General features: G+C 41.5%; 2 protein-coding genes across 6 annotated transcripts; both read right to left on the bottom strand.

Annotated features, from left to right (window-relative positions):
- Window positions 1–3,593: 3,593 nt before the first annotated feature.
- Window positions 3,594–12,359, bottom strand: gnpat2 (glyceronephosphate O-acyltransferase 2). Of its 2 annotated transcripts, none has more exons than XM_046060385.1 (16): window positions 12,193–12,359; window positions 10,915–11,115; window positions 10,646–10,822; window positions 10,171–10,300; window positions 9,875–10,002; window positions 9,696–9,771; window positions 9,145–9,296; window positions 8,803–8,933; window positions 8,372–8,613; window positions 7,276–7,476; window positions 7,084–7,163; window positions 6,165–6,305; window positions 4,819–4,918; window positions 4,617–4,710; window positions 4,445–4,506; window positions 3,594–4,289 (listed from the first exon to the last, which is right to left on the bottom strand). In XM_046060385.1, exons 1-16 carry the CDS (start codon window positions 12,202–12,204, stop codon window positions 4,237–4,239), a joined length of 1,980 nt encoding a protein of 659 aa, XP_045916341.1. In that variant the 5' UTR covers window positions 12,205–12,359; the 3' UTR covers window positions 3,594–4,236. The 2 variants fall into 2 exon arrangements, with proteins under 2 accessions (XP_045916341.1, XP_045916340.1); XM_046060384.1 differs by having other exon boundaries at window positions 7,276–7,533; window positions 12,193–12,358.
- Window positions 12,360–13,222: 863 nt separating this feature from the next.
- On the bottom strand, window positions 13,223–26,132 carry lpin1b (lipin 1b). Of its 4 annotated transcripts, XR_006826705.1 has the most exons (22): window positions 25,934–26,132; window positions 23,505–23,708; window positions 23,302–23,397; window positions 21,323–21,609; window positions 20,180–20,281; window positions 19,966–20,089; window positions 19,652–19,880; window positions 19,003–19,096; window positions 18,710–18,894; window positions 18,513–18,606; window positions 18,219–18,288; window positions 17,431–17,523; window positions 17,283–17,344; window positions 17,043–17,181; window positions 16,769–16,917; window positions 16,297–16,383; window positions 15,970–16,122; window positions 15,694–15,808; window positions 15,386–15,489; window positions 15,044–15,268; window positions 13,552–13,689; window positions 13,223–13,336 (listed from the first exon to the last, which is right to left on the bottom strand). XR_006826705.1 is itself a non-coding variant. In XM_046060382.1 (20 exons), the coding sequence occupies exons 2-20, from the start codon at window positions 23,694–23,696 to the stop codon at window positions 15,094–15,096; spliced, it is 2,550 nt and encodes an 849-aa protein (XP_045916338.1). In that variant the 5' UTR covers window positions 23,697–23,708; window positions 25,934–26,132; the 3' UTR covers window positions 13,733–15,093. The 4 variants fall into 4 exon arrangements, 2 of the variants coding, with proteins under 2 accessions (XP_045916338.1, XP_045916339.1); XR_006826706.1 differs by lacking the exon at window positions 13,552–13,689; XM_046060382.1 differs by lacking the exons at window positions 13,223–13,336; window positions 13,552–13,689 and having other exon boundaries at window positions 13,733–15,268.

Below are 26,132 nucleotides of genomic sequence, written 5' to 3'. Positions count from 1 at the left end.
AGTTTGACAAAAAGGTTTACTCTTGTTCTCTAGAAGGTACTTTGGCAGTGGATTACTAAAAATGACACAGTTAAAAGTAGTTCATGTTATTTATTCATGTAGTCTAAGAATTACTACGTCCAAAAATATAAGGTCCACAGTAAAAGCAGAACATAGTAGGCAATTTGTCCATGTAGAAGTATTAAGTATAAACATATTAGGCTAATGAACTACTCATTAAAAAAATTTGTTTCATCCCACATCGAAGTTGGAGAAAAGGCTTATTTTTGTGAAAGGGGCTTTGGATTACTCACTTACTACATAGTTGTTGGTGGTAGTTGTGAAATGTGTAATGTGAAAGTATATCTGTAACATGTAACATGTATCTCATACTACGTAAAATTGTGCATAAATCTGTTTTTACAGCAAGTTTCACATTCAAGCAATTTCATGGTACAAATGTGGGATTTTTACTTTGTAATTTCTCTAAATTGATACAATAAAACTGCTTTATTATTAGTTTATAAGTAGTCTGAGTTATCTCTAATCAACCAGTCATTGCCACTTTTACAGCATATGAAGGATCAAACTTCTCTATTCTCTACATTGATAGTATAAACCCTTTTGATTTTTAGTATGTAGGCTATGTAGTCCTTTTTGTCCTGAACTCAAATCAGTCATTGCCAGAAATAGTTTTTCCAGCAACCCAAAATCAAAGAATAAAATACTTTCTTTCTAATTTTAGTGGCTTTTTTACTTTTGAAGAACATAGGTAGGCCTAACATGCTTACTGTGAATATAATCCAATTAATCCTATTTCCATATATGCCTACATATGTAGGCAATTTAGGATTTACTTTGTGTTAACACCTTATTTTGAAAACCTGACGTAGTCACAGAAATCCTCTTCAGGTTAGACTTTGATACTGCTTTGAAAAAGTGAGAAAATGTACAGAATAAAGTGGCCAACCCTGCCTGGCAGCTGGCTCTTGGTCATTTCATGCATTAACCATAAAGGTCAGAATACCTGTGCACTCAAAATTTAGGAGTGAAAGAGTAAGCCATTTCATGCCCATAATATAAAACACTAAGACAAAAGCACTTTGCAAACATTTCCCAAATATAACCCGAATTCAAATTTATATCAGACACACAGAAACTCCCCTATATACTGGGAGAAATGCCCAAATGTCAAATAATTGCTGCAAAATATTATTATATATATTATTATTTTGATTGCTTGATATTTTAGTATTTGTTTTGTTTTTACATTTGATACCGATTTCTTTCTTTTTTTAATTATTATTTTTTTAATCAATTAATACATTTTTATTTTTTGTCTATTAATATACACACACGTTTACTGTTTTATTTATTTATTTTAATATATTTTTATTTTTTAACACACACACAGTTTACTGTTACTGTTTATTTTATTTTAATTTTTAATATATTAAAAATTTTTACACACACACACACACACACACACACACATTAATTACTTTAGGCTTTAATTACTTGTTTAATTAAATGTATGGGGTTGATTGTTCTTATGTAGTTTGTATGATGCTTTGGCAATATTGTTGTTACACATTCATGCCAATAAAGCTAATTTGAAGTGAATTGAATTGAATTGAGTAATCGGGCCCTGATTGACATCAAATCAATTATCTATTCAGAGAGACTGTGAGGTAGATAAAATATTTACACTTTGCAACCGCCTATAGGCCTAGGACTATGCAGAAAGAAAAATAGGCTACTGCACGTTTTAAGAAAAAATCTGTCTGTAGGCCTAAATGTTTTAAACAATCTGTTCATTTTTTGGATTGCAACTATTTGGTTCTCTACTGAAGCAAAGGAGTGTCTGTTTCTAAAAAGCTCGTCTTGGCTGTGAGTCACTGTAAGGTGCAGTGAGTAGTAAAGAGTTGTAGTCTGTTGGTCTTAATGCGCCTGTTGACACCTCAGGTGCACTTTCAAGGTGTTCCGCAGAGGCTGCAACACTCCGACACCTGCGGGGAATGCGACTACTTAATGTTCAGGTATTAGCTGCGTAAAGGAAGGGCAGGGCTTGGCCAGATCATAACTTTGCATGTTCACTGCTTTCTTTCTTTTCGTTGCCGGGTCCAGGACAGGGGGGAGACTACATGGATTGGTGGACTTCGTTGGCAGCGTGTATTGCCCTGCTCTGGATTTTCTGCTTTATAGACGGTAAGGGGAAATGGTTAGTGGAGATTTAGAAGCTTTTCAGGAACTTCGTGGCACCGGTCTACCACATATGTCGGAAAAGCTTTCATACATTCACAGCAAAATCTTTGCATACAATGTAAAGTAGGCTGTATACTGTGTATTTTGCTGGATACAAACATAAATTATCTTTACTTAGTTTAGTTTGGCTATGATTTGATTGTTAGTTGGATAAAATGATGCATGCCACACTGAGACATCTTAGATCAGGAAATCATGACATTTCATTTTACATATTGTTTTTTAAGAAGTTCAACAAGTTACTGTGATGAGACAATTCAAACATTTTAAAATATGGCGATTTTTAGACCAAGTACTCTAATGGTCTGTCTGCTTAATTGTTTCAAAACACTATCTTGACAAATGTGAAACTGCAATAGAGAGAAATGACATTTTAAGCCTCTAGCAGCCTAAAGGATTTGTAATAGGCCATTTGTCAGAGGATGGGTCCCGTGCTGAGGGGCAGGCGTAATGACGCGCCAAGCCAACCACATTGCGTGCTCAGGTGATACCCGCTGCCCACATGGCTGGTGAACAGACTAATCCAGTAGCAGACGCTTGTTTGTAATGGTTGCTGACATTAGCCACAGTGTTAAATTAGACTCCAGCTGACCCCGTTACCCTCTTGTCTCCAGGCAATGCCGTGCTTGAGCTGCGCCTGCTCTTCCATGCTCTGACCAAAGCTGCTTGCCACCTGTACCTGGCCCTGCTCCCGCTGCGACGAGCCGCCACCCACTTCGCCGACTGTGCAAGATACATGGTCAACCATGCCCAGCAAACCCCCTCTGCTCCCGGCTACCTCCAGCAAGGCCAGCCCCTGGCCAAGAAAGGCACGCTGCACTTCCTGGAGGGCATGTGTGTGGTGTGCGAGACGGTGCCCAACCTGCTGGGCGCAGCGCTCAGCGTGGGTGCCGCCTTCAGCCACATGCTGCAGGGAGGTTTCTACGTCTTGGCTGCCACGCTACGCACCATCCAGGTCAACCTCTTTTCCCAAATGAACGGCGAGAAGGATAGATGGGACAAAGAGCGGCATAGAGCCAAAGAGGGCGAGAAAAAGCTAAATTCTAAAGTGTTGGAATACATCTCGGTGTTTTGTCAAGACCCTGTCAGCGCTTTACGCATTAAAGTTGACGTACCACCTGTGTATAGATAATGTCTGTCCATGTTAAACAACATATGGGTTTACAGAGATTACAGGAGGTTGAACTCTGGTTTTCACTCCCTGTTGCTGAGGGAATAGTACCAACAGAATCAGAGAAGAAATTAAAGTGTGAAAAAAAGTATCTATGGTGCATTTTGTTACATTTGTATTACATTTATTGAGATGTAAAGAAGTTAAAATAAATGTCTCAAACAAATGAAATCTCTCATTTTTGATGGGTTATGGTGTTTGACATTGTTATGATATTTATTGGTATATTAATGTACATACAATCGAGTGTCATAATTTAGACTTTACTATCTAATTGCACATACTATACCCACAATCAATTTTACTTTAAAGTGCTCTATTCATTCAATTAGACAAGTCAGCCTTGTCAATCAACTATACAGCTATAAGACAATGTTACTGACAGTTATAGTTTGGTATCTTAATCCACAGGCATCACCAGTGCATCAGTCATACGTAAATCTTTCTTCATCACCTTATTCTGATAAAAGCCACCAAGCAAAAGCAGCAATACTGTCACCTTTGGGGTCACCATATAAGGTCTTTGTAGCTTTATCTTATCCCTGTCAGATCTGTAAGGGATGAGAGCGAGGACACAGAGAGGGGGAGGTAGCAAGTGTTCAAGAGCAGAAAGCTGCCAGGTTAAATCTGGCCACTGGCATCCAGGATAGAAAGTATTTTGTCTGATTGCAGAGTTAGGGTGCAGCAGTATTGCTGCATAGAAAGGCACAAAAGGGAAGAAGATGAGAAAGAGGGATGAGAAGTGGGAAAAGACGAAAGGGTAACGTAGGTGTGAACAAGACTGTGAGCTGATACTGAAGATGGATCTGTTCCAATGGAGACTAAAGTCTTGCGTCAGGTGCAGTCTGGAGCATCTGGGGAGGGATTGTCCCGCCTACAGAGAGAGGGGAAAAGGAAAAATCCCTCAGGCTGCTGTTGGTTGGTGTGGTAAACAAGCAAGGGCAACAAACAAAATCTCCAAGTCAACGTATGAGTTCTTTAAAAGGCTGCATGGTAAATTACACACAAAACCACTTTATCACAACTTACAAAGTATGTCTCCAATTCTTCTCACAGCATCTTTGTTCACTCTGTATTCATTCTGCTCAGATCTGTCATGAGGAAACAGATAGAGAATTAGAAAAAACATCCGGCTTATCAAACACCACAGAAAATAAGCTTAAAACCAAACAGATTTGCGGGGGCTAATCTCGTTACTCACGCCTGCAGTTTTGTCACAGTCTCCAGCCTCCGCAGAGCCGACAGAAGGTTTTTTTGCGTGTCAGAGGAAAGGGCTTCATAGGACCGAAGCTCACCTGAGACATGTAGAAATAATGACCAGGAATGATTAGCTGGGGGTAAGAGTTTAACAGCTGGAGGCGATTCTAGAAGTCAGAGGTAATTTCTGCCGCTTTCTGTTTTACCTGACAGGATGAGCTTTGTGGCCAGGTTTCGCACAGCAGTTTGGAACTGTTTCTCAGAGAAGACATGAACTCTCTCCTCACAAAGGTGCTTGAACATCACCTGGACATAAAAAACACACAAACAGACCGCAATTGTTTACCATTTAAAATCCGATATTGTAATTGTAGTTAGAGCCTAAAATAGTAACTGTAAGGGCAGAAAATTGTTTTATTCTTTACTTATAATCCTTTATGCAAGTACTTATAAGACTGCTATTTTTCTCCTTTATTATGTCTTATATATTGTTTTAAATCTTTAACCCGTTCCCTTTTTATTATTGTTCTTGTTATTCCAGTCTGTCCACATGTGTGGGGTGTAGGTCAGGGATGTGGGGTTGTTGATTGTTTTCCTCACTAGATGTTCTTCTCCTTCCTTGACTGGGACCAGTCAAGGATCTTTTGTTTTCCAAAACATAGATGCTCAGACTGTGTAAATGATCATGCAGCCCTTTGCTCTGGGCCAGACAATTATTTGCTCAATTTCTCACCAGGAATATAATTTCCACGACAGTAACTAAGGTAATAATAACATTAATGCAGTCTCACTCTCTCCAGTGATGACGATGAGTGTTTGAACTATAGCCAAGATTGACAAAGTTGTGGACGTTGTGTAATCTTTGTATAATCAGAGACTGCAAGACGTGACAGATGCAAAGAGTAATTCCAGTTACTGAATTACAGTAATTGAGAATCTAGAAGAATCCATGGCATGTTATGGTACTGTCAGTCAGATGTGACCTAACAACCAAAACAGAATTTTTCAGTAGCGGAGGGAGCGTCTCCAATCACATTCATAACTCCACTATGCAGACGGGTCTATTTACAATATGTTAATTTAATGAAACATAAACATTACAAATACCAGGTTTAAAGAGCATTTGGAGGAAAAAATCTAGCATCTAACCAAAACAAAATCATCAAGTGTTGCTGCAGCCAGGGCTGTATTATTACTGGGAAATTAGAGTCTGTAATAAAAATCAATTCTGTTTCAGTGCTCCACGCTGCCAGGAAAAACATTCTGTTGAAGAAATACTGAATCATTTATTTTTTGTTAACTCATTCATTTTTGTTTAACTTAAGTACTCAGATTTTAATATACTTGGTGTAAAAATACTGGAATCATAGAGGCCATGACCTCAGACTCCTCAATGGACAGAGATGGAGAGTAGCGGTATCTGGCACAATTTCACCTACTTTCAAGGTACGTGGAGAAGGTAAAAAAAAAATCTAAAGAGGTCAAAACTCCAGCAACAATAGCATACAGATATGCGTTTTCCAAATCAGAGAAAGCAAAATTCAAAAAGGACCTGATAAGAGTCTATGAAGGGTTGTAGAAGTGCCCGCAGGAAGGATAGCACCTCCAGCCCTGCATCTGACACCGTCACTTCCTGGTGACTGATGTGGACAGCTCCACATTTCTTCAGAAGAGAGCATGCCTCCTCAAAGTCCTGATCAATGGAAAGACAGATTTCAGCAGGCAGATAAATAGCACAACAATATTTTGTTGAATTTCTGTTTGTAGATTAAGATCTCTGTTAAGATGAGGGCCCCGCATGTGCAACGTTAATTTCATATTATGTATTAATAGTTTATTTCTACAGGTACATCTAAAAAAATAAAGTTAATCCCCCCCCATAGTCAAAAGTTTCATATATTCTAGATTCATTACACACACTAATTATATATATATATATATATATATATATAATTGTGATAAACATTTTTCCTCCAGCGTGACTTAGGCAGTTTGGGTTGGAAATCACCAGTTGTCCAGTTATCAGGTTTTCATTTAGGTATAGAGTTAAGGGAAAAACAGCCCATAGCAAGGCTGGCCCAGCGGTTTTCCTATCTTTTGTTCATTCATGAGTATGGTTATCTTTCTTTGTGGATTCTCTCCTGTATACAATTTTTGGAGTCCTGTCATGTTGTGGTCTCCAGTTGAGACTGAGTATTTCAGGAGGCCGTAACAACCTTGTGCAACTCAATTCCTGTTTACCATTTTTTTAAGGCTACAAATTTACTGCTTGCAAATGCACCTGGGACCTAACCTGGGAGTCTATTCTGACTTCAAACATTAAGCCTCAACAAGCCCAATTTGTCAGAAGCAGAGCGGTTATCATACATGCACTTATTCTATTACCAAGATTGCTTTCATGGTTTGACAGGTCAATAATCAAAGCAGGATTTGCCTGAAGCAGGCCAAGCCCTCAAGGATGAGGTTGCTACCTGAGACGACTTTTCAGGGATGAAGATAAATTCGTTGGAGAAGACGTCCTGTAGGAAGCTGAAGAAGGTGAAGAGCTCGTCTGTGGACAGAACAGGGAATCACAATGAAGCAAGAGGACAACATGTTCTTCCTGTGAGAGCTTAGAAAATCTCAGTGAGTTAGTTAAGAAATATATCGCGTCTGACCCTCACCTCTCCGTGTGGTCTTTGTGACATGTATGGCCGTCGCAAGCATGGCAGGACGCAAAAAAACGTGCAGAGACTGATTCCTATAGGAAGCCAACATCAGCACCGCCGCGGCTGTCCTGATCACACCCTCCTCCTGGCTGACTGGACGTTCCCTCGCGGGCTTTTCCTCCTGAAGCAGATACACGCGGCCCGCTTTACGGCGAACTATAGAGTGATGAAGGGCCACAGCGGATGACATCACATCTGAGTCAGGGACTTTTCCTGCAGGAAACAGTCACCGCGTTGTCCAAGGTGCAGTTTAAGAGGGTTGCATCAGTCTAGGAATAGTTTCATCCATTTCTACGTGTGTGTGTGTGTGTGTGTGTGTGTGTGTGTGTGTGTGTGTGTGTGTGTGTGTGTGTGTGTGTGTGTGAGACCTGTAAAGGGAGACAGTTCAGTGGAGTCCTCTTAGGCCAAGTTACTTAAAGTGCACTAATCCATTGAACATCTCCTAAGTGAATCTGAACGCTTGTGCCAACTCACATTCACCTAATCTGTCTGATCTACCTCAGACCTTCAGTGTCCCGAGGTGAGACGCTGACAGCCTCAGCTGGACGGAACTCACTCAGGGTTCCCAGAGGTGGAATGTAACTAAGCACATTAACTAAAGTATTTATTGAGATACTTGTGCTTTACTTTAATTACATTTCAATGGGAAATAGTGCTTTTTACTCCACTAAAATTACCAATAAAGATTGTAAGATGCTTTGTTATAAAAATTACTACAGTTCACGGATAAGACAATTGATTTATCAGTTGATTAACAGAAAATGTGTCGCTGCATCACACTAATTTCTGAGATGTTGCTGCTTCACCTGTGACAATTTTAATAAATGTTTTAATACTTCTGAGGTTCTGAATACACTGTGAGTTACTTTTCTGTATTAACTTTGTCTGGTTCACTTGTAATGTAACATGCAAATGCCACCTACTGGTCATTTGAGGGACATGAAAATAAACCTCATCAAAGCACTTCTCCCAATCATGTGCTCACTACATCGAATTGAAACAGACACAATATTTTCAGCAAATATATAAAATCCACCCCCGTCTCACCCACCAGGCCAGTTCAGGCGGGCCCCAAAGTCCAGCGCCAGCTTCCTGAGCCAGAGGGTTTTCTCTGTGAGCTGATGCCACAGAAGGCCCTCCTCTGTTAATACTGCAGTAGGAGCCTGAAGCAACAGGCAGGCCATCAGAGACCAAGGGCTGATCAGAGAGCCCTCCTCTTGGATTCGTACCATCAGATTAGCCAGCCAATTCACGCAGGCCTGAGTCTCTGCACTTGGCTTCTGAGGAAGATCTCTGTCAGCAGACATAAAGGGAGAGAAGAAGAGGGAGTGAGCAGGAAGAATGGAGAGACGCGGCCACACATGGCTATGTTGCAGTCAGACTTTATTTATATTTTTAGACTAAATTTGGTTGGTGAATATTGGATGAGTATGGCACATATGCAAAACAGAATGATTTAAAGTGTGTTCAAAGTGTTTCCACCTGGGTATGAGGTTGTACTGGCAGCGGTTTATCTTGCCCTGACACAGACGCCGGACTGATAGGGGGCGGCCAAAGTTCACATTCATGCTGCCGTAATCTTCCTGGAGCACTTTGCTAGCCTTCAGCAGACCCTGCAGATAAAGAACAAGGCTGAATCACGAGTAAGAAGTAATCAGCTTTATTGGTGCCTGAACCCTTCTGACTTAAACTAATGAGTTTGTGAGATTAGACAAAAATTATACAGTTAAAAATGCATGTTTTGGTGAGTTTTTGACTGAAAAATTACTATGATCAATTCTCTTTATGATTGTTGGTGAAGTGAGTAATGTGACCGGGACGTACCGTGGTGCTTTCTTTGGGCTTGGGGACGCCCAGTAACTCGTGGGCAAGCAACGATTCCTCCAGCACTCGGTCGTAGCTGATACTGATGGGAACCAATGTGATGTCATACACCTCACCTTTAAAGTAGGGCTCTAGCACCATGTGCATCATACCTGCGGACACAGGTTGGATTTTATCAAGATTTCAAACAGCAATGAACGAGTACAATTATCAGTCATTACAGTTAAACTGCGTGAGAAAAAGTTTTTAATTGAATTAAATGAACACAACCAAAGTACACAGTACCACACAGCTGCACTGGCAGAAAATATATATTCCTACACTTAATGACGTAAAATAATGGAGGAATAAACATGAAAACAAAATAACTAATCAGTCACCGGATTGCAGACACCGTGGTGCGGGAAAAGGAGTGGAGGAAAGACCATTATACTCGTCTGTAAGGTCCGTCATGAGCTTCAAGCAGCGAACACCACAATGCCCCAAAGAATCAAATGCTGTCTGACGAAGAGACGCTTTCCTACCCTGGGACACAAGCTAACCACACTTACCTAACTTGGGCGTCAGAGACTTCAGCGTACGACTCCGCAGGCCTTCCACATAAAACTCCACAGGAGCAAATCCTTTCTACAGAAGATATTTGATTGAATATTTGCAAGGCGAAGCCATTTCCAAAAGGGCTTTGACAGTTTGAGTTTGGTGTGGCTGATGCGGCAGATTATTGTCTTACCTTGACAATGGTTTTGACATATTCTGATAGCACTGCCCAGTACAGTTTGTCAGACCCAATGGCACGTCGGATATAGAAAGCTCCAGAGCGGCGCAGTATCTCTCCGACCATCTTCATCCCAGCAAGAGCTTTACAGTGGAGAGAAAGAGAATTAAATGGAGGAAGAGAGAGAGAGAGAAGTGAGCATCTGCAAGCAAAGAAACGTCATAAAAATGTTCCACTAGGGATGTTGTAAAATAACACACACACACACACACACACACACTCTTGTTTTTTTAATATCAATAGATACTTGCGAATGCCTGCAGCAATAACAGGTACTGGGATGTCATAGGTAAACAGGATGTAGGAGATAACCAAGAAGTCCACATAACTCCTGTGATTGGGCATCAGGATGACAGGAGTCTCCTGTATGGCTTGTTGGAGCTGTGAGGTGACAGAAAAATGATGATGAGTGCATCAGTAGCAGTCTCTTGGTATGTTATTGGTAGTCTAAGTCAACACGTTACAAAAAAAATGATAAACATTGTCAAGTGATCATTTTCTGTTGGAATGAAACATTTTCTTAAGATCAGCTGATCAGTTTTATTGTTGGAAAGACACTGGTAAATTCAGCATTAGCTTTCTTGCAAAGAGTTAGATGAAAAGATTGATACCACTCTTATTAGCAGCTGTACATTGTAGTGGACAGTGGTCAATGGCTCTATGAAAGTGGTGGGTATATTGTGATGTGCTGCTGCTCTGAATACAGCACTTATGTGTGTTCCTAACCGCGTTGAGTCCTTCCATGTTGACATTGATGCTGGTGAAGAGTCTCTTGAGCACCTTGGTGAGCGTGTAGGCCATCAGCCTGATAAACCCCAGCTGCAAGTTTTGAGACATTTCCTCCAAAATCCCACACGCCTCCTCTCTCACCTCCTCCACCGATGACTTCGTCTCCATGGCAATCTGAGGAGGAATACAGAACAAAGACTGACTCCGTGATGCTGGAAGCAACAGCGTGAAACTTCTTTCGCTATATCTTTTCAAAATCACCCCACCTCCTTCGTCACGTAGCAGAGATACTGGGACTCCAGCACGGCTTTGTTGAGGTCAGCCGTGGAGCAGGACGGGGCTCCTTTGTAGGGTTGGGGGTTGAAGGTCCTGAAGGCATGGCCAAGATCACTGCTGTGCCTCCTCTCCTCCAATACATCCACAAACTCCTCCTCGTCTTCCACGCCTGCTCTGCCCGAATCCCTGTACTGGAGGAGGAAGTCATGCTTGAGTTAAAAGGCGTTACATTTAAGTTTGAAATAGTTAGAAAAGTAGCACTTAATCATGAAGTTAAAAAATGGCGTTAACAAAAATAACAGTTCAGTTCAAAACCTTTAAGAAGAATCAGAGTAACTACAAATGATAATTTTACAGGTTGTCAAAACAGTGGGAAAACAAATTAAGCAGGGCCAACACAAAAACATGTATAATGTGTCACAAACTGCATCCTCAAAGGCTGTGGCCATTTTAATTTCATTTCCCCCTCTGCTCAGAAATGAGCTTTGCTCTTGTTACATCATTTGGATCTTCATTATGCAGAGCTTCTCTGTGCTCACCTTAAATCTGAGTTCAACAGGCTCTCAAACAAGCATGATTTGGTGACATCACAACTGGAAGCGATTCACGGTCCAGTATGCAACTTTTACATGTAAATGTGATGTGAAAACTTTGAACCTCCAGTCCAAACACTCACTCACTCTCTCTCTCTCTCTCTCTCACACACACACACACACACACACACACACACACACACACACACACACACACACACACACGGAAAGGACTTTTCTGTGAAGATGGAGACATCTTGTATGCAGCAGTTAAACTTTTGGAATGAGAGAGTAGGGGTAGATTTTATTTTTTGCGGGGGTGGTAAACGTACATACATTATTTTTGTATGTCTTAAAACATCTTAAAAAATGTTCCAGCTATGACCTGATACAACACACGGACTCATTATTAGGTGCAGTCTGCGCTATCACCCTTTAAGGTCGGTTAGGCAACATTCCTCCTGAATATGTTCAGGCCAAAGTTTCAGCCGCTTATGCCTCTGCTCTGTCAGACAGCTCTGTGTGGCCTCAGTTTACAGACCGACAACAACAAACACACCAAATGCAATTTTCTAATTCACTCCCCATGTCAGCACTTGCATTTCATTTAAAGTCACCGTTAACTTTTAAAGCGTCCACAAGCTCACACTACGTGCAAGGACACGCGACAAAGCGGACTGAAAGGATGCACCAAGCGTTCTGGACGTAGACAAAAGTAATTTGAAAAGATCTTACCGTGTTCGTCATTCTTTACAGGAACAAACACGGCCCTTGCAGGCCGGTGTCCTCGTCGACTTTTGTTTTCCGTACTTTGAAGCTTGCCTCGATGCACGCTGCGTAGAGGACAGCACCCAGGGGCCCAAGCCAATGGTGTCGCTGCGTTTTGGAAACTCCTCCCGCATATTGTGATGCGCAGCCCTTTGCTCTCTAATAACCCCCACGCCATTGTGCGCGACAGTGTGTGTGTGTATGTGTGTGTGTGTGTGTGTGTGTGTGTGTGAGTGTGTGTGTGTGTGGCAAAGTGAAACTGGGAACAGCTGAGTTTTGCTCTTTGCAGAAAAATGCATACAATGAATTGTTGAGGAGAATAGCAGTTTGATGCAGTTATGTGAACAAGCAAATGTCTGACACATTTGTCTGGATAAAGTGTGTCAACAGAACCGTGACAATGTAGGGTATGTGTTTCTGTGCTAGTAATTAATTATAGGTGTGCGCTCTCTCTCTCTCTCTCTTTTTTTTTTTTTTACCAAGGATTAATGAAAAAATTCATATATTCACGAAAGTGTCATTTAATTGCAGTGTGTCTATAGGACCTATTAATAAAATTAATCACAATTATTTAGATTTCTCATGAAGTGAGCAAGAAATTCATGAACCTTGAGGTGAGAATGTTTTCTCAATCATTGTTTTCAAGATCAAGAAAAAACTCATCTGATATTCAGGCAGTGGTGGAAATCTATTTGCTCAAGTACTACACTTAGTAAAAATTTGAGGTAATTGTACTTAAGTACTATTTACTGTATTCCACTACATTTGTCTGACAGCTTTAGCTTCCAGATTACAATTTTTCATACCATTCTGGTCCAGTGAAAACCACCTATCTCCATATTTGGTGATTTTGAATTTTGAATGACTCAAAAGTGTTCATTCATGGGTTAAAAAAATTCTCTTACAAATTATTGAACCCCCCTTGCATTTGCTGGAAATGCATTGTTACAAAGCAAAGAAAATAGAGTAGCAAAGAAAATAGGCTTTTTTTCTTAGCTCATGAAAGATTATGAAAAAAAATTTATTTTTAGAGTTATGTGGTTCTCCCAGGACAGCGATGCTGCAAACATATGATGATCTTGTAGAATATGATGCACTGCTGTAGATTAAACTATTCAAAAGTATATAAATGAGTTAAAATGAGGTCTTCATTAAACATCAACAGCAGTAAAATACACGTAAACACACGTACACATTAATGTAGCAATAATATTAATACAGAAACATCATATATTATAGTAAAAAACTGAAATTCCATTGCATGATGAGTACTTATACTTTCAATACTATCAGTACATTTTGCTGATAATACTTAAATAATCTTACCTAATGAATGCAGGGCTTTTACTTGCAGTTGAGTATTTCCACAGTGAGGTATTAGTACTTTTACTTAAGTAAAGGATCTGAATACTACTTCCACCCCTGCATTCAGGTGAATGTGATAAAGGAAAAGTTGTCACCGTGCTGAAAGTTAACAGAGAGTGTCAATGGACATTTTCGCACAAAGAGATGTACCAAGGCATGTTTATTGAGTTGGATTACACAAATTTAACAGTGAACTGGTCAAAAGAAGGGGTGGAGGGAGTAAATGAAACAATTATTGATCATAGTGTTCACAGTTAAAGCAAAGATAACACGCTTTGGGGCTATTTTAGCTCTTTCATGGAAAGAATAATAACAAAGCACTATATACATATATCGTACATAAACTATACGCTTACTAACACCTACTGTCACTCACACTTCAGGCAGGTCACCATGATAGCAGCTGCTGCTCATATACTGTATATGACCTCATGTTATCTGTGGTATTGTTAAGAAATGCTTCTGAAAAAGGTCAACCATTAATTTTAATACTGTGGCCCGCTGTCCTCTCTAAGCTGTGGACAGTGTAAAAGGGATTTTCAGATTTGAGTTTTCCTATAAGTGATATTACAAGGGAAATGACAGTTATGTTAACACACAAGCGTAAGCCACATATATCACTCAGTATCTAATCAGATGAATAAATAAAACATACTTAAAGGCATTAATGGAAATAGGCATAAATCATAGGAAGCAGAACAGTCACATAGACGAGATGATCAATGTGTCACTGTATAAACTGTAACTACTGGCCACCACAGAATTTACATTCTGACCACAACATATACACAGAGTGTGATTACAATAGAAAAATAAACATTTTCTGCAATTCATCTCACAAACACTGTTGATTTTTTAGACAAAACCAATTATTATGACCATTAGAAAGGTTGTGCGTTCTCCTCCCTTGTCAGAATTACTTTGTCTCAACAACAAATAATAACGTTAAAGCATTTTTATAGTGTAACTTCTGCTCTAAAGTTCTCAGGAGCTATAACAGTCTTGACTGGGAAGTTTCAGGGTAAGAAAATAAATTCTACATTGAATATTTGGCACAAGTTGACGTAACTTGCTCAGTATGGTTGTGTTCTGTATGACGCACTTCTGAACAGATGCCACAGGTATACTGTCTGTTAAATACAGCATGCAACTCTCTGCATGAATAGCCTAGAAAGTCTAGCTACTAAAATGATACTAACACTCACTCAAAAATAACATAATGTGCTAAGCTGCCTGAATAAATTACTCATATACATACATCTAGTCAGAAGGCTACAGAGGCCGTCTTTTCATAAAAGTGCGCTTCCATCTGTCATGTGCTTTATTAGCTGCAGATTAGCCTATTTATGTTGCTCTCTGCTGTGCACTCAAAGTGCTCCATCTTCTACAAATATCTACAAATTCATATCACACACACGTAACCATCCAAATGACTGCTACATCTCAAGCATACCATCAGTCAGTGCTCTGCCTGTGAGGAGCCGCTCAGCAGGCCACGGGTAGTCAGCTGCCGGGGCTGGGAGTCTGTGGAGGCGTAGTTCCCTGATGTTCCACCCGGGGGAGCTGCTGTCTCCAGTAGGTGAAGTGGCTGAAGGTGTCCGAGCAGGGGAAGTCTGACGAGTAGGCTCGCATCTTCAGGGGGAACACGTGGTCCACCACCTCACCCAGACGTACATAACTGAATAGAGGAAGAGAACAATCAGAAATATTAAATGAGCAAACAGAAAACTTCTCCTGAATGTCATTACGATGTCACCTCCTAGAATAGATAATCGAAACTGGATGCAGGACTTACGATGAGATGTTGGTCTTGGCATGCTCCTGCACTAGCTCCCCTTTAGGGTTCACGGTAAAAATCCTGTTGAGTGGCACTCCTACTTCCTTATAGGAATACACATCCTACAATTATAAATGAGAAATAAATTCAGTGTTAGAAATACCAAGACTCCATTCCATAAAAGGCTTTTTTTACAACCAAAAAAACTCCAGATGAACAAAGCTTTATACTGAGCACCAGTATTAACCTTTAAATGACCTAGTGTGTTTGATAAATTTTTAGAATCAAATACCAACAGTACTGTACTGTATATAAAGTGTGCTTACCGTTGGTCTGTTGCCAAATGCTGCATAGAACGGCTCTGTGTTGGGGTAGAAGAGGTTCTTTATATCAGTGAGACACTCCACCTTGAACTTCTCTGGTTTCTTCTCGATCACTTCCCTATCAAACACACGCACACACACTGCAGAGATGTAACAGCAACCGATGATCAGCACAGTAAAACAGTGCTCAAGTGACAGTGTCTTCTGCATTTTCTTGCACATTGTTATGTGACTATAGAGTGCTAATTCATAAAAAAAATATGTGTGTGTATGAGAGACCTGTGCAGAGCTGAAAAGAGGCTGCTCGGGCTGAGAAGGACGGGGCCCATAGGAAGCATGGTGCCTCTCTCGTTGACCCAGTGGAGGTAACCTCTGGTCATGTCAGCCATGCCAATAGCTCGAGCCGAACAGTACAGGAACTTGTAGCCATTTCTGACAGAGAGAGAGAGACTTTGTTTTACCCAATAGAGAGTAATAATAAGGTTTGGAAATTATTTCTTCTATTTTCAGAGCTTGTCTTTGGCCCGTCTGTTGTAAAATATGTACAGGGTTGTGAAGCAGTATGAGCATTTTATGCTGACAGTGTGTTAATAAATGAGTGCTTACTGGCTGACTTTGTGGTAGAGCTGTGCAATGCCCTGGTGGGTCCAGTCTTTCCCCAGCGTGGGCAGGATATGACCCAATGTGTCTGACCTAGAGACAAAAACAAATAAGTGACATTGGGACATGTGTGTACAGGCCTTTCTTTATCATGAAAAACACAAAAATATACGTCCTGGACAAAAACAAAAGCTGATAAGATATGGAAGAGTTTTGAAAGGTACATTAATGGGAAAGTTATGACCACCCGTTAACTTTCTCTCTGGGGACAGTTAAAGGTTAAATAATAGCATGCAGCAAGGTGCATATTTATATTCAGAAGGAAATAAAAAATTGTCTCATGATCAACAGAGAATGAATGTGGCAAATGAAACTGCTGTGAAAAGATTATTTCATCATACTGAATCCTCTTAGCCATTAAAAAATAATTAAGGCCACAGAGGTGCACAGCTTACAATTAGCTGTATGTATCACACACCTGGTGATGGTTCCATCTATGTCTGAGATAATGATCTTGTCGTCCCAGTTCCAGAGATAGATGGTGCCCTGACAGCGACAGGTTCCCTGGTACTGAGTGGTGACACTGAACACAACATCGTTAGGACCATCCTGCAGCTGGAGAGACAGCTGTTTGTGTGTGTGTGTGTCAGAGAGAGAAAGAGAGAGAAATAATATATGAAGGTAAAAGGGTTAACTATTAAAAATTCAAACATTTCAAAGTCTGCAGTGTGTATTCAAACCAAACTCCTCACCAGCTGCTCTGATGTGAGTCGGAGTGTTTTCTTATAAGACACACCCCCTGGGGTGAGCCCGGACTCTGATTGGATGGCAGGGGAGCTCTGTTTGTTTGCCATGTGGTCTTCGTCACTAGAGGACGAGTCTTCTTTGTGTCTGGCATAAGACATGAAGACATTGACATGTTTAAAGGATGGTTAGTCCCTCATTAACTCTCCACTAACACTAACATTTTCTTGCCTGGTGAGGCTCCTCACCTGCATGTCATTTTGCCAGCCTGCTCAGCAGAGCCACAGGCCCCACGCTCAGAAGCTGATTCCTACAAGCAGAGAAACAATGTTAATTTGCTCCTGAGGAAAAAAAAACACCTTCTGAAAAATTTATCAACCAATAAGAAGAAATTACAGATTTGGCACTGCTGTTTCTGCCTCGCCAGGAGAACCACCACCTCCCTCCTTTCTTGGGCATCTTCTCCTTCATGATGTTCTCCACTGTGATCTGGAGCACACACAATGCCAAACAACCACAACACCGTAAAATAAAAAGCCAAAGTTTGTAAATCAACAAATAGTAGCACAGAAAAAAACAAAGTATCTGCGGGAGGAACAAGGAAAATAAAGCATATATGGGTGGGAGGTGTTTGGGACTTCAAGCACTCGATAGGGGACAAAGAATGAGGAAGGTAAGAAGATGAGAAAACAAGATAGTAAGTGAGTTAAAATGAGTGTCGTGTCTGACATACACAGCTGTAGCTGAGCACGCCAGTCAGACCACAGAGGAGAAACTCTAAGGCTGAGTGAATGTAACCGAGGAAAGAGGACTAATGAATGGATGGATGAATAGATGGAGTAGGGAAGGAGAGAGTGATGAAATTGGGAGGGGAACAGAGGGGAAGACAAAGTTTAAATTGAGTGCTCAAGGAGGAATAGATTCAGTGCATGTTATTTTGGAAAAACATAAGGTCTGTCTGAGGTTGCAATAACGGAACAGTTCAGGTGTGAGGTTGCACGTTTATAGCTTGCATAGTACGCAACGTAATGAATATAAGATGGGCATATGTATAAGGTGTTTAGGGATACAAGCTTTGAGGAGGCAGTACCAGATTCGGTCAAAAGGGGGAGTGGTATTCATGTGGCAAAACCAACCTACTGCTTGAGTCATTAGGATCTGTGCTATGTGTATCAATTTCTTACCTTTGGCAGCGGTTTCTGAAAGGCTTGCATAGCGAGCATAAGTGGCGCCGCAGTGCTCCAATTATAGTACCTTAGGGAGAAAACAGCATATATTTTTATCAATTCCAGCAAAAACAACTTGGTCTAACAAACTTCTTTTCAAAAGTGAGCCCAAACAAGCCTGCACATACTGCAGTTTCTGCTGCAATGTATGGCAGTTAAATCCATACAGCATACAGTGGATTATAAACTGCTGTGTGACTATTATATTTAGACACAAACATGTTCTTACTCCAGAAAGTACCAATGTCTTACTTGGAGCCAATTTTCACAACTAAGTTGGGGTCGTCGATGATGGAGGGGTTTTCCGCGAACTGCTGGTAAGAGATGATCTTCTCGTGGAACTGCTCTGTAAGGGCACACGCACATTTCATTCTCCCCTTTCCACAGTTTACAACACAGTGTGTGAAGCGGGTCTTGCAGTCGCTGCTGTTTCAGTGTGAGAATCTTACCTTTCGTGATCTCCCTGTTGTCGGTGAGTCCTCCACACAAAGAGATGGCGATGGACGGCAAGTCAGCCATGGGGTCGCAGAAGCTGTCCACCCCGCTGTCTCCTCCAGAGCTGAGCGACTGTGGGGAAAGACTGGAGCTGTGGAGGCCCGGGTCGGAGATGCTCCTCACCGCCGCACCACCGTCGCTACAGTTTATGAGAATGGACCCCCAATTATTGCTTAGCTCGGCTATTTAAATGTGTTCAAAGTTGAAAAGAATGTGTGTGTGTGTGTGTGTGTGGGTGTACACATACCTCTTAGGGAAATAGAGGGCCGCCACTTCAGGCTCGAGCTCTGTGATGTCGTCCAGGTAAATTCCATCAGAACCAAGATGGCGGCTTCTCTTGTCTGCAACAGAGCAACGACTCCATTGTAATATACTGTCTTTGCTTCTTTGTATTTGCTTTCCCCTTGAGGAAATCATCTGACAAGCTCGGGTTTGACTTAGTGACAGGCAAAATGAACAAAACTTGTCAACTCAACACTATGAAGAAAAGCTGTGGATAAATGCTTATAGTGGCTGTCAATAGACGGCTGTGGAGTGTGAGTGAGTGAGGTTTTATTGCAAGATGCATGTCATCAACAATGTATTATTTAACCCCAGTACAAAATAAAGCTTATTTTTCTTTCTAGCCATCCAGATAGTTTGCTGAGTTTCCGTTTGGAGCTTCACTCTTACACCATGAATGTAATGATATTTGGTATTGGTGGTCAACCTTTTTTTAAAACCATAAATGCAGAGTCCTGGGTTGGCTAACTCTCCAAATGTTTTGCTGATTTTAACACCACAAACCAAACGCCATTGAGCTGTACAGCTGACAGAAAATGAATTGATGGCTGGATAGAAAAACAAGACTCCCAACAGAATGATACATTTTGTCGTGTTGTTGAGTGAAACGTTACCTTTTCTCTTGGATGGAGAGTCTGTCTTGCCTTGTGGACGAGGCATTGTCATTGCAGTTGACTCCATCCCGACTGTTTCCTCAGCGTTCTCCTCTGTCATTTCAGAGCAGGGTCCATACTGTTCTGAAGACATCTCATGTGTTATCACACGGAAGTGCGTGCTTTCAGACACAGGGATGGATACTGGGCAAACTGGGGAATGGTCGGATTTGACTTGGAGAAAGGACGGCTAGGAAAGCAGGGAAGAAGATGAGATATGAAAACACCGTGAAACAAACTAACATTAACATACAAAAAGTGGACACACTGGTTACCGTGGCAGCCTGTGGCAGCTCTCCCCACGCCCAGTGCATGGCTGGATTCTGATGGTTGGTGTCTGACGGCTTTGTCATTAGTTCAGAGTCGCTCTTGGGGGAGGTGGGACGAGAGTTTCCAGGGCTGAGAGAGGAAGAGAGGACAAACAACCGTTAAAGAGCTGCTTCTCCTGAACAGCAATGAGGTGGTCTGCATCATGAGTGAATGAAGCACCTCTGAACAGGGCTCCAGTCTCCGTCTGAACGAGTGTACATGCCAGTCTGTTTAAAAGAGCCGACTGTTGTCTCATCTCTTAAGACATCTCGAGATGAAGTCCTGAAACACACACAAATATTGCATATCTATAAAATATAATTGTATATTAATAATCAGCATTTTTTAAAATGTAGTGTATCTTTTATTTTGCAATAATCTGTAATTTCCCTTTCCCTTTTCACCCATTTTCCAAAAGGACTTTCGACACCCACAGAGATCATGCCTGAACTTGTTGCACTCTGTCTGCACTCAAAACATAACATGTCTACAATGCTGTCACAACACCAGTATAGCCATGTTCTGACTGAACATTTGTAAAATGCAAATTTTTGCTTGTGGTTTAGTGTTTAAGGGTAGTTTGTTCCTGTTAGTATCAAAGAATGATGAAAAAACGCTGCATCCTACCACCTTTTTTATTACAGGCCAATAACTAGGCTCATTGTAAGCTTACATGAATGAAAACACCAGCCTGGTGTTGTTTTACAGTAGTGCACAGTAGGGATGAGCCAGGCTTTAGATGTAATGTATCCACCACTCACGTGCAGAGATGAAAATAAATCTGTTACGTGGCTGTTATTTACTACCGCTGCTGTATTCACTCATGATAGGCAGACTTTAACACCAATAACATACAGCATGGCTCTGAGCAAGCCTGACCTGCAACTAGTCTGTTTTAGCTCAAATACTGCAACGCGCACCACATTAAATGTATGTATACATGTGTTAGCACATGAAGACACACTGAAGATATTTCCTCTTTTCATCAGCAGAGCTTCTTCTTCTCTAGGCAGTAAATTTCACACGGCTGAAGTTAAAACCTTTTCAGTGTGTACGTGCCAAAGTCACAGCTGGAGGCCTCACCACTAAACTGGTGTGTTTATTCTTGCATGACAATTCCAATACAGCTGCTCTAAAAGCTCATTTCAGTGATGGATTATGCTTTTTATCTCACTGCCTCACTGTCCACCCCATTCCCCATCCCTTACAATGATATTCCATTATTTCAAATGATTTATTTTTGCTTTCTTTATTCCTCTTTTTCTCCATCTTCTCCATCCCCCCCGTTTCCTTTCACTCTCTCCACATTCTACTGTTTCTAACCTGTTGCTCTCCATCTCCTCCCCTTCATACGAGCTGATGTCTATGGTGAACATGTCGTCGTCCTCGGAGTAGTCCCCGCTCTCCTCCCTCCTCATGCTGTCTGCCCGAGCCTTCCTCCTCCTCTTCCTCCTCTTCTTCATCATCACAGCGCTAGTCTCTCCGGCGCTCCCCGTGGCGCCCAGGGTCAGTATGGGTGGCCCAGAGCTCTTCCCCATCAGGGAGGAGCTCATCAGGATGGCCCCATCTGACAAGATGGGAGAGGTGGCTAGGTACGAGGGAACCACTTCCTGTTTTTGACAAGAAAGAGATGTGAAACGATGAATGCTTTCTTTGAAATTCATACATCGTCATGCCACCATGTGTGAAAGGAGAGTGGTGGTTTCTCAAGTAAATATGTAAGAAAGTAAAAAATTATATAGACTTTCTAAAACCAGAGTTAAAAACTAATTTTGCAAGTATGGCTATTTAAACAAGAGAAGATTAAAAAAATTAGATTTCAAGTAAATCAGCATTTTCAATTCATAAATCCTGAAATATGTGTGCTCAAATGAATTGTTGAGTGCATCTGCATGCAACACAAAGAGCCATTTGTGTTGGAACACATCCAGGCAAATAAAAAGTGACACTTTATACACACTGAAAAACAAAATACTCCATCCAAAATATCTTCTCTGGCATCCACCCCGACAATTTCTGTAAGCGAGAAAATCTGAAATTTGAAACAGCTCCCACTAAAACATGACTCTGAATGTTTTTTCTTGCTGAATTTTAGTGTGAGGCAAATATGTACAATCACAGCCAAACTGTTTGCAGCCACTTCTGCTGTGAGGAGACCCGTTGCCAGCCAAACAAAGCTGCCAATCCCCCCTAGAAAACAGAATATATTGTTCCTCAGTTCTGTGAATGGAGGCAGTTTTATAATCCTTATTTCTAGGAAAAGAAAAGGCTTTCCAGGAGGGTCTCCTGCGGTCAACGCAAGGGACTGTGTGTGTGTGTGTGCGCGCAGACATATGGAAAAAAGAAAGGGAAAGAGAGAGGGGGAGAAAAAAGCTGAGGGATAATCACATGATTTGTGGTCTGACAATATTCCCTCACGTTTTGCTTCCCTGTGCCAAGAAAAAAAGGGTTCAGACACAATCCTCCTCCCCTCCCTATTCGTCCAGGCCTGGGAATCTGACACCACTTTGGGGAAAATAAATCACCCACTTCCTCAGTAGTTCCCTGCTTGTTTGTATCTTTCGGCTGAACACATCCTCATGTGCATACAACAGCGAAGGAACATTTTATAATGACTGTACACGCGATTTGCAACTCTAAATCAAATGAATCACAGGATGTTGAACAAAATCTGCTTTCCAAGAACTGAGGAAAAACTGCAGCTTTTTCTCATAGTTTTCCATGAATTTTAATTAAATCATATTGTATTTTACATTTTGAATGGTTAGAAATGGGATGTATAAGATTTTTGAAAGAAGAGGGTATTTCTTACTTTCTATTCAAGTTGTCAACCTTTAACCATTCCTCTAATAGTATAACCAAATTCACACGTCCTACTTCAATTGACATAAGCGTATTCATTTGCCAGGAAATTCCAATCCTGGTTTATCCTCAGTCATAAGGCCACAGCATTTAATATAGGTTGGAAAGCCTGAGCTAGTAAATGCTGTATTCAGGGCTCACTCACTCACTGATGAACAGAGGAATGCTTTTCAGCCAAAAGGGAAGGAAAAAAATTCCTGGCCCCTGTGCCAACTTTGCACACAGCGTGACCTCGATCAAACTACCACGACTGTGTGTAAGGAGCTAAGAAAGTTTGGATAATGCCTTTCGGTTTTAAACATGGGTGTGTCTGGGTTGGGGGGGCGGAGAATGATGCGTGTTTTCATTTAAATCTTTAACGGACGTTGTGCTACACTTTGAATTAATAACAGCCTGGAGCAAGCCACTCACAGCTCGGGTACAATTACGGTCACACATACCTGATCATTTTCTGTTTCTTGCACAAAGAAGGCTTCTCCATTGTCCCCAAGCTTCATGTGTAGATCCACTGGTTCTCCATTGATCTCCATGTCCACCTGTAGGAGAAGAGAAAGGGGCAAAAGATTGGAATGGATGGAAACAAGACTTAGCCTCAATCCTCAAGCATCTACAAAAGCTGCTTGCCCTGTTTTCATCTCCTTACCACTTTCTCTCGGGAACGTAAGACGCCCATCTTGCCGAAGCGAACATGGAAAGGCGAGCACTGCAGGGATCCATCGGGCTGCCTCACTACAATGACATCAATGCAGCCGGAAAGGGTGGCGGGGTTGAGGCCTCTGTACAGCTCTTTGACCTGGACAAACACCTGGCCTGCCAACTGGCCCACGTAGTTCATGGTCTGACGGGTCTGGTGGAGAGGACAGTGAAGGAGAGGGAGGTAGACAAGAGAGGGACAGGGGAAACGATTTAGCATTAAAACGACATCCATACCAGAGGGTCTAAATTTGCTACTTAAATCATAGTCTTGATCGCTAAGCTCCACAGCGCAGGACACAACCATGCCTCGAACTCAGCCAACCTTCAGACCAGGACGTGTTTATGAACCGACATCTGCTGTGCCATTCTTCAGCTGCTCAATCAAACCACCGGTGATGTATAACTCGCCTTCAGGTGAATGGGGTGAAGTTATTCTAATACTCAGTTATGCAAGGCTGCACTATGACTGGCATGGCTAGGGAAAGAGGACGGCTGGTTTCTGTACACTGCTCTTGTAATTTCTCTCAGGACAGTCTGTGGCCTACATACATGTAAAAAGAACCTGTTGCCGCTTTGGACTCTGACCCCACCCTCCTCTCCCCTTCCTGCTAAGTCTGGAAATCCTGTCAAACTGGTTTCCATTCTGCAACCCAAGACAACAGAGGTCAGAGGACAAACTAAGTCAGACCAGCATGTAATTGCGTAGCGAAGGTGATTTTATAACTCTCCATGGCGTTTGTTGGCTGACGTAAACCGAGGCGTCACGGGAACTACAGCAGCACACCTTTTAAAGACAGGGAGTAGGACTGTGAATGTCAAACAATGCAAATGTCTTTTGAAGGTAACGGATATGGTTACACAAGAACTAGACTGTAAGTGACTGAGTGCATTAGTCTGAATATATTGACTGTTCTTTCCATTGTTTTCAGGGTCCGATAGCCAACAAATACATAACACTCATCATTCGTGTCGGCACGTGGATTAAATTCCTAACTTCTCCGTTCTAGTATTGATCCAATGTTTATGTGCCTGTCTGCATCCTCTCAATTAATCAATGAGATATTATGTGGTCAACAATTCGGTATCTTTTTCTGCCTGTAGCCTTTGGATTAAGGAGCATTATTAGCATAATGTAAAGAAGGTAAGGGGAAAAAACAAACAAAAAACCTTTCAAGAACATCTATTCAACCTTATATCTGATGGCACCATTGATTATTTGAGTTTCTGTGACCACCAATGACCAAACGTGATAAATCCCATTTGTACAGGATACACGACTCGTTGGAGTTTTCAGCTGTCTAATAATAAGGAAGGCGGTCTGACCTTGACTCAGTTGGCAGTGGGCCCCCAAAATTATTGCAGCAACAGGGGAGATTTGGAACGATGCCAACATACCCCCGACCCCACCCCACCCCACTTTTCAGCATGTGACCAAGAGAACATGCCCCTTATATAAGAATACAGGAGTTCTATTTTTAAAGCAGCAGATTAATCTGAGCAGCCACAACCATGTCTGCATCTTCAAATACCTCTTGCAGATGACCTTCGCCATCTTTAATTATTCATTTCACTTTTCACCAAGGCATTGAGTTACAGAGCTGCCAGCAAACCCAGCTGGTTTTCGAAACAGAGGAGCTGTTGGGGTGGACACTGCTACATCCTGCAGAGCTGCTTCATCCAAAAATAGATTTTCTTGTGTTACAGATAGGACCAAAAGAGGAACAATGTCTCAAAACACTGACAGCACTGCTTTTTTTCATAAATGAGTGGTAGATAAAATCACACACCACTTTTACAGCCCTTTGAGGGATCCTGTTTTTAAAAAATCATTAGCTTAATGGATTTACAAGCAGCAGTTGAGAAGATTTCCTTCCAGGCTGGAGTCTGGCTGGGCCACTCAGCATGCAGTGTGTTGCCAGTATAGACAGAGTCTTTTATTTTCACCATGTCTCATTAATACCACATTAGTACACAGACATAACTCATATGCCACACAAAAAGACATAATCTTCCCCCCCTCCTGATAATTTAACAAAATAAAAGCCTCAGCAAGATGTAAGCCATGAATTATTAGTTACGCTAAAAATACCGTATATATTCTCATAACAACAACCAGCTACAGTTTCCCTGAACACACATTTAAAAGAGCTATTTACTTACATCCAATAGATGTACATCCAATAGATGTAAGTAAATAGCTGTCTCATAACATCCTGACAATGCCATGGAAAATGAACGTTATGAATGATACATGAATAATAACTATAGGGAGGCAGTATTGATCATAAGAGTAGCCTACAACAGTGTGAAAAACAGTTATAGGACATCATGAGGCAGACAGGTGGAGTCAAACACATCATCAAAACAGGCTTATACCTTCTATAGCTGAGAGTGCTGACAGCTATTACCAATGCATGGAGGCTGGCGTTTCCTTAGCGGTGAATGGCAGCGCAGCAAAACATTACAGAAGCGAGGTGATGTTGGAGTGTCTGATAAAGCACCCAAGTTGCTGTCACCGCCTTACATCGGCGTAAAAACGGACTATTTAAGTAAACGCGATGCTGATTTCACCCCG

Source organism: Micropterus dolomieu, linkage group LG10 (genome assembly GCF_021292245.1).
Source record: "Micropterus dolomieu isolate WLL.071019.BEF.003 ecotype Adirondacks linkage group LG10, ASM2129224v1, whole genome shotgun sequence".
Taxonomy (NCBI): Eukaryota; Metazoa; Chordata; class Actinopteri; order Centrarchiformes; family Centrarchidae; genus Micropterus; species Micropterus dolomieu.
This window is presented reverse-complemented; position numbering and strand designations above follow the sequence as displayed.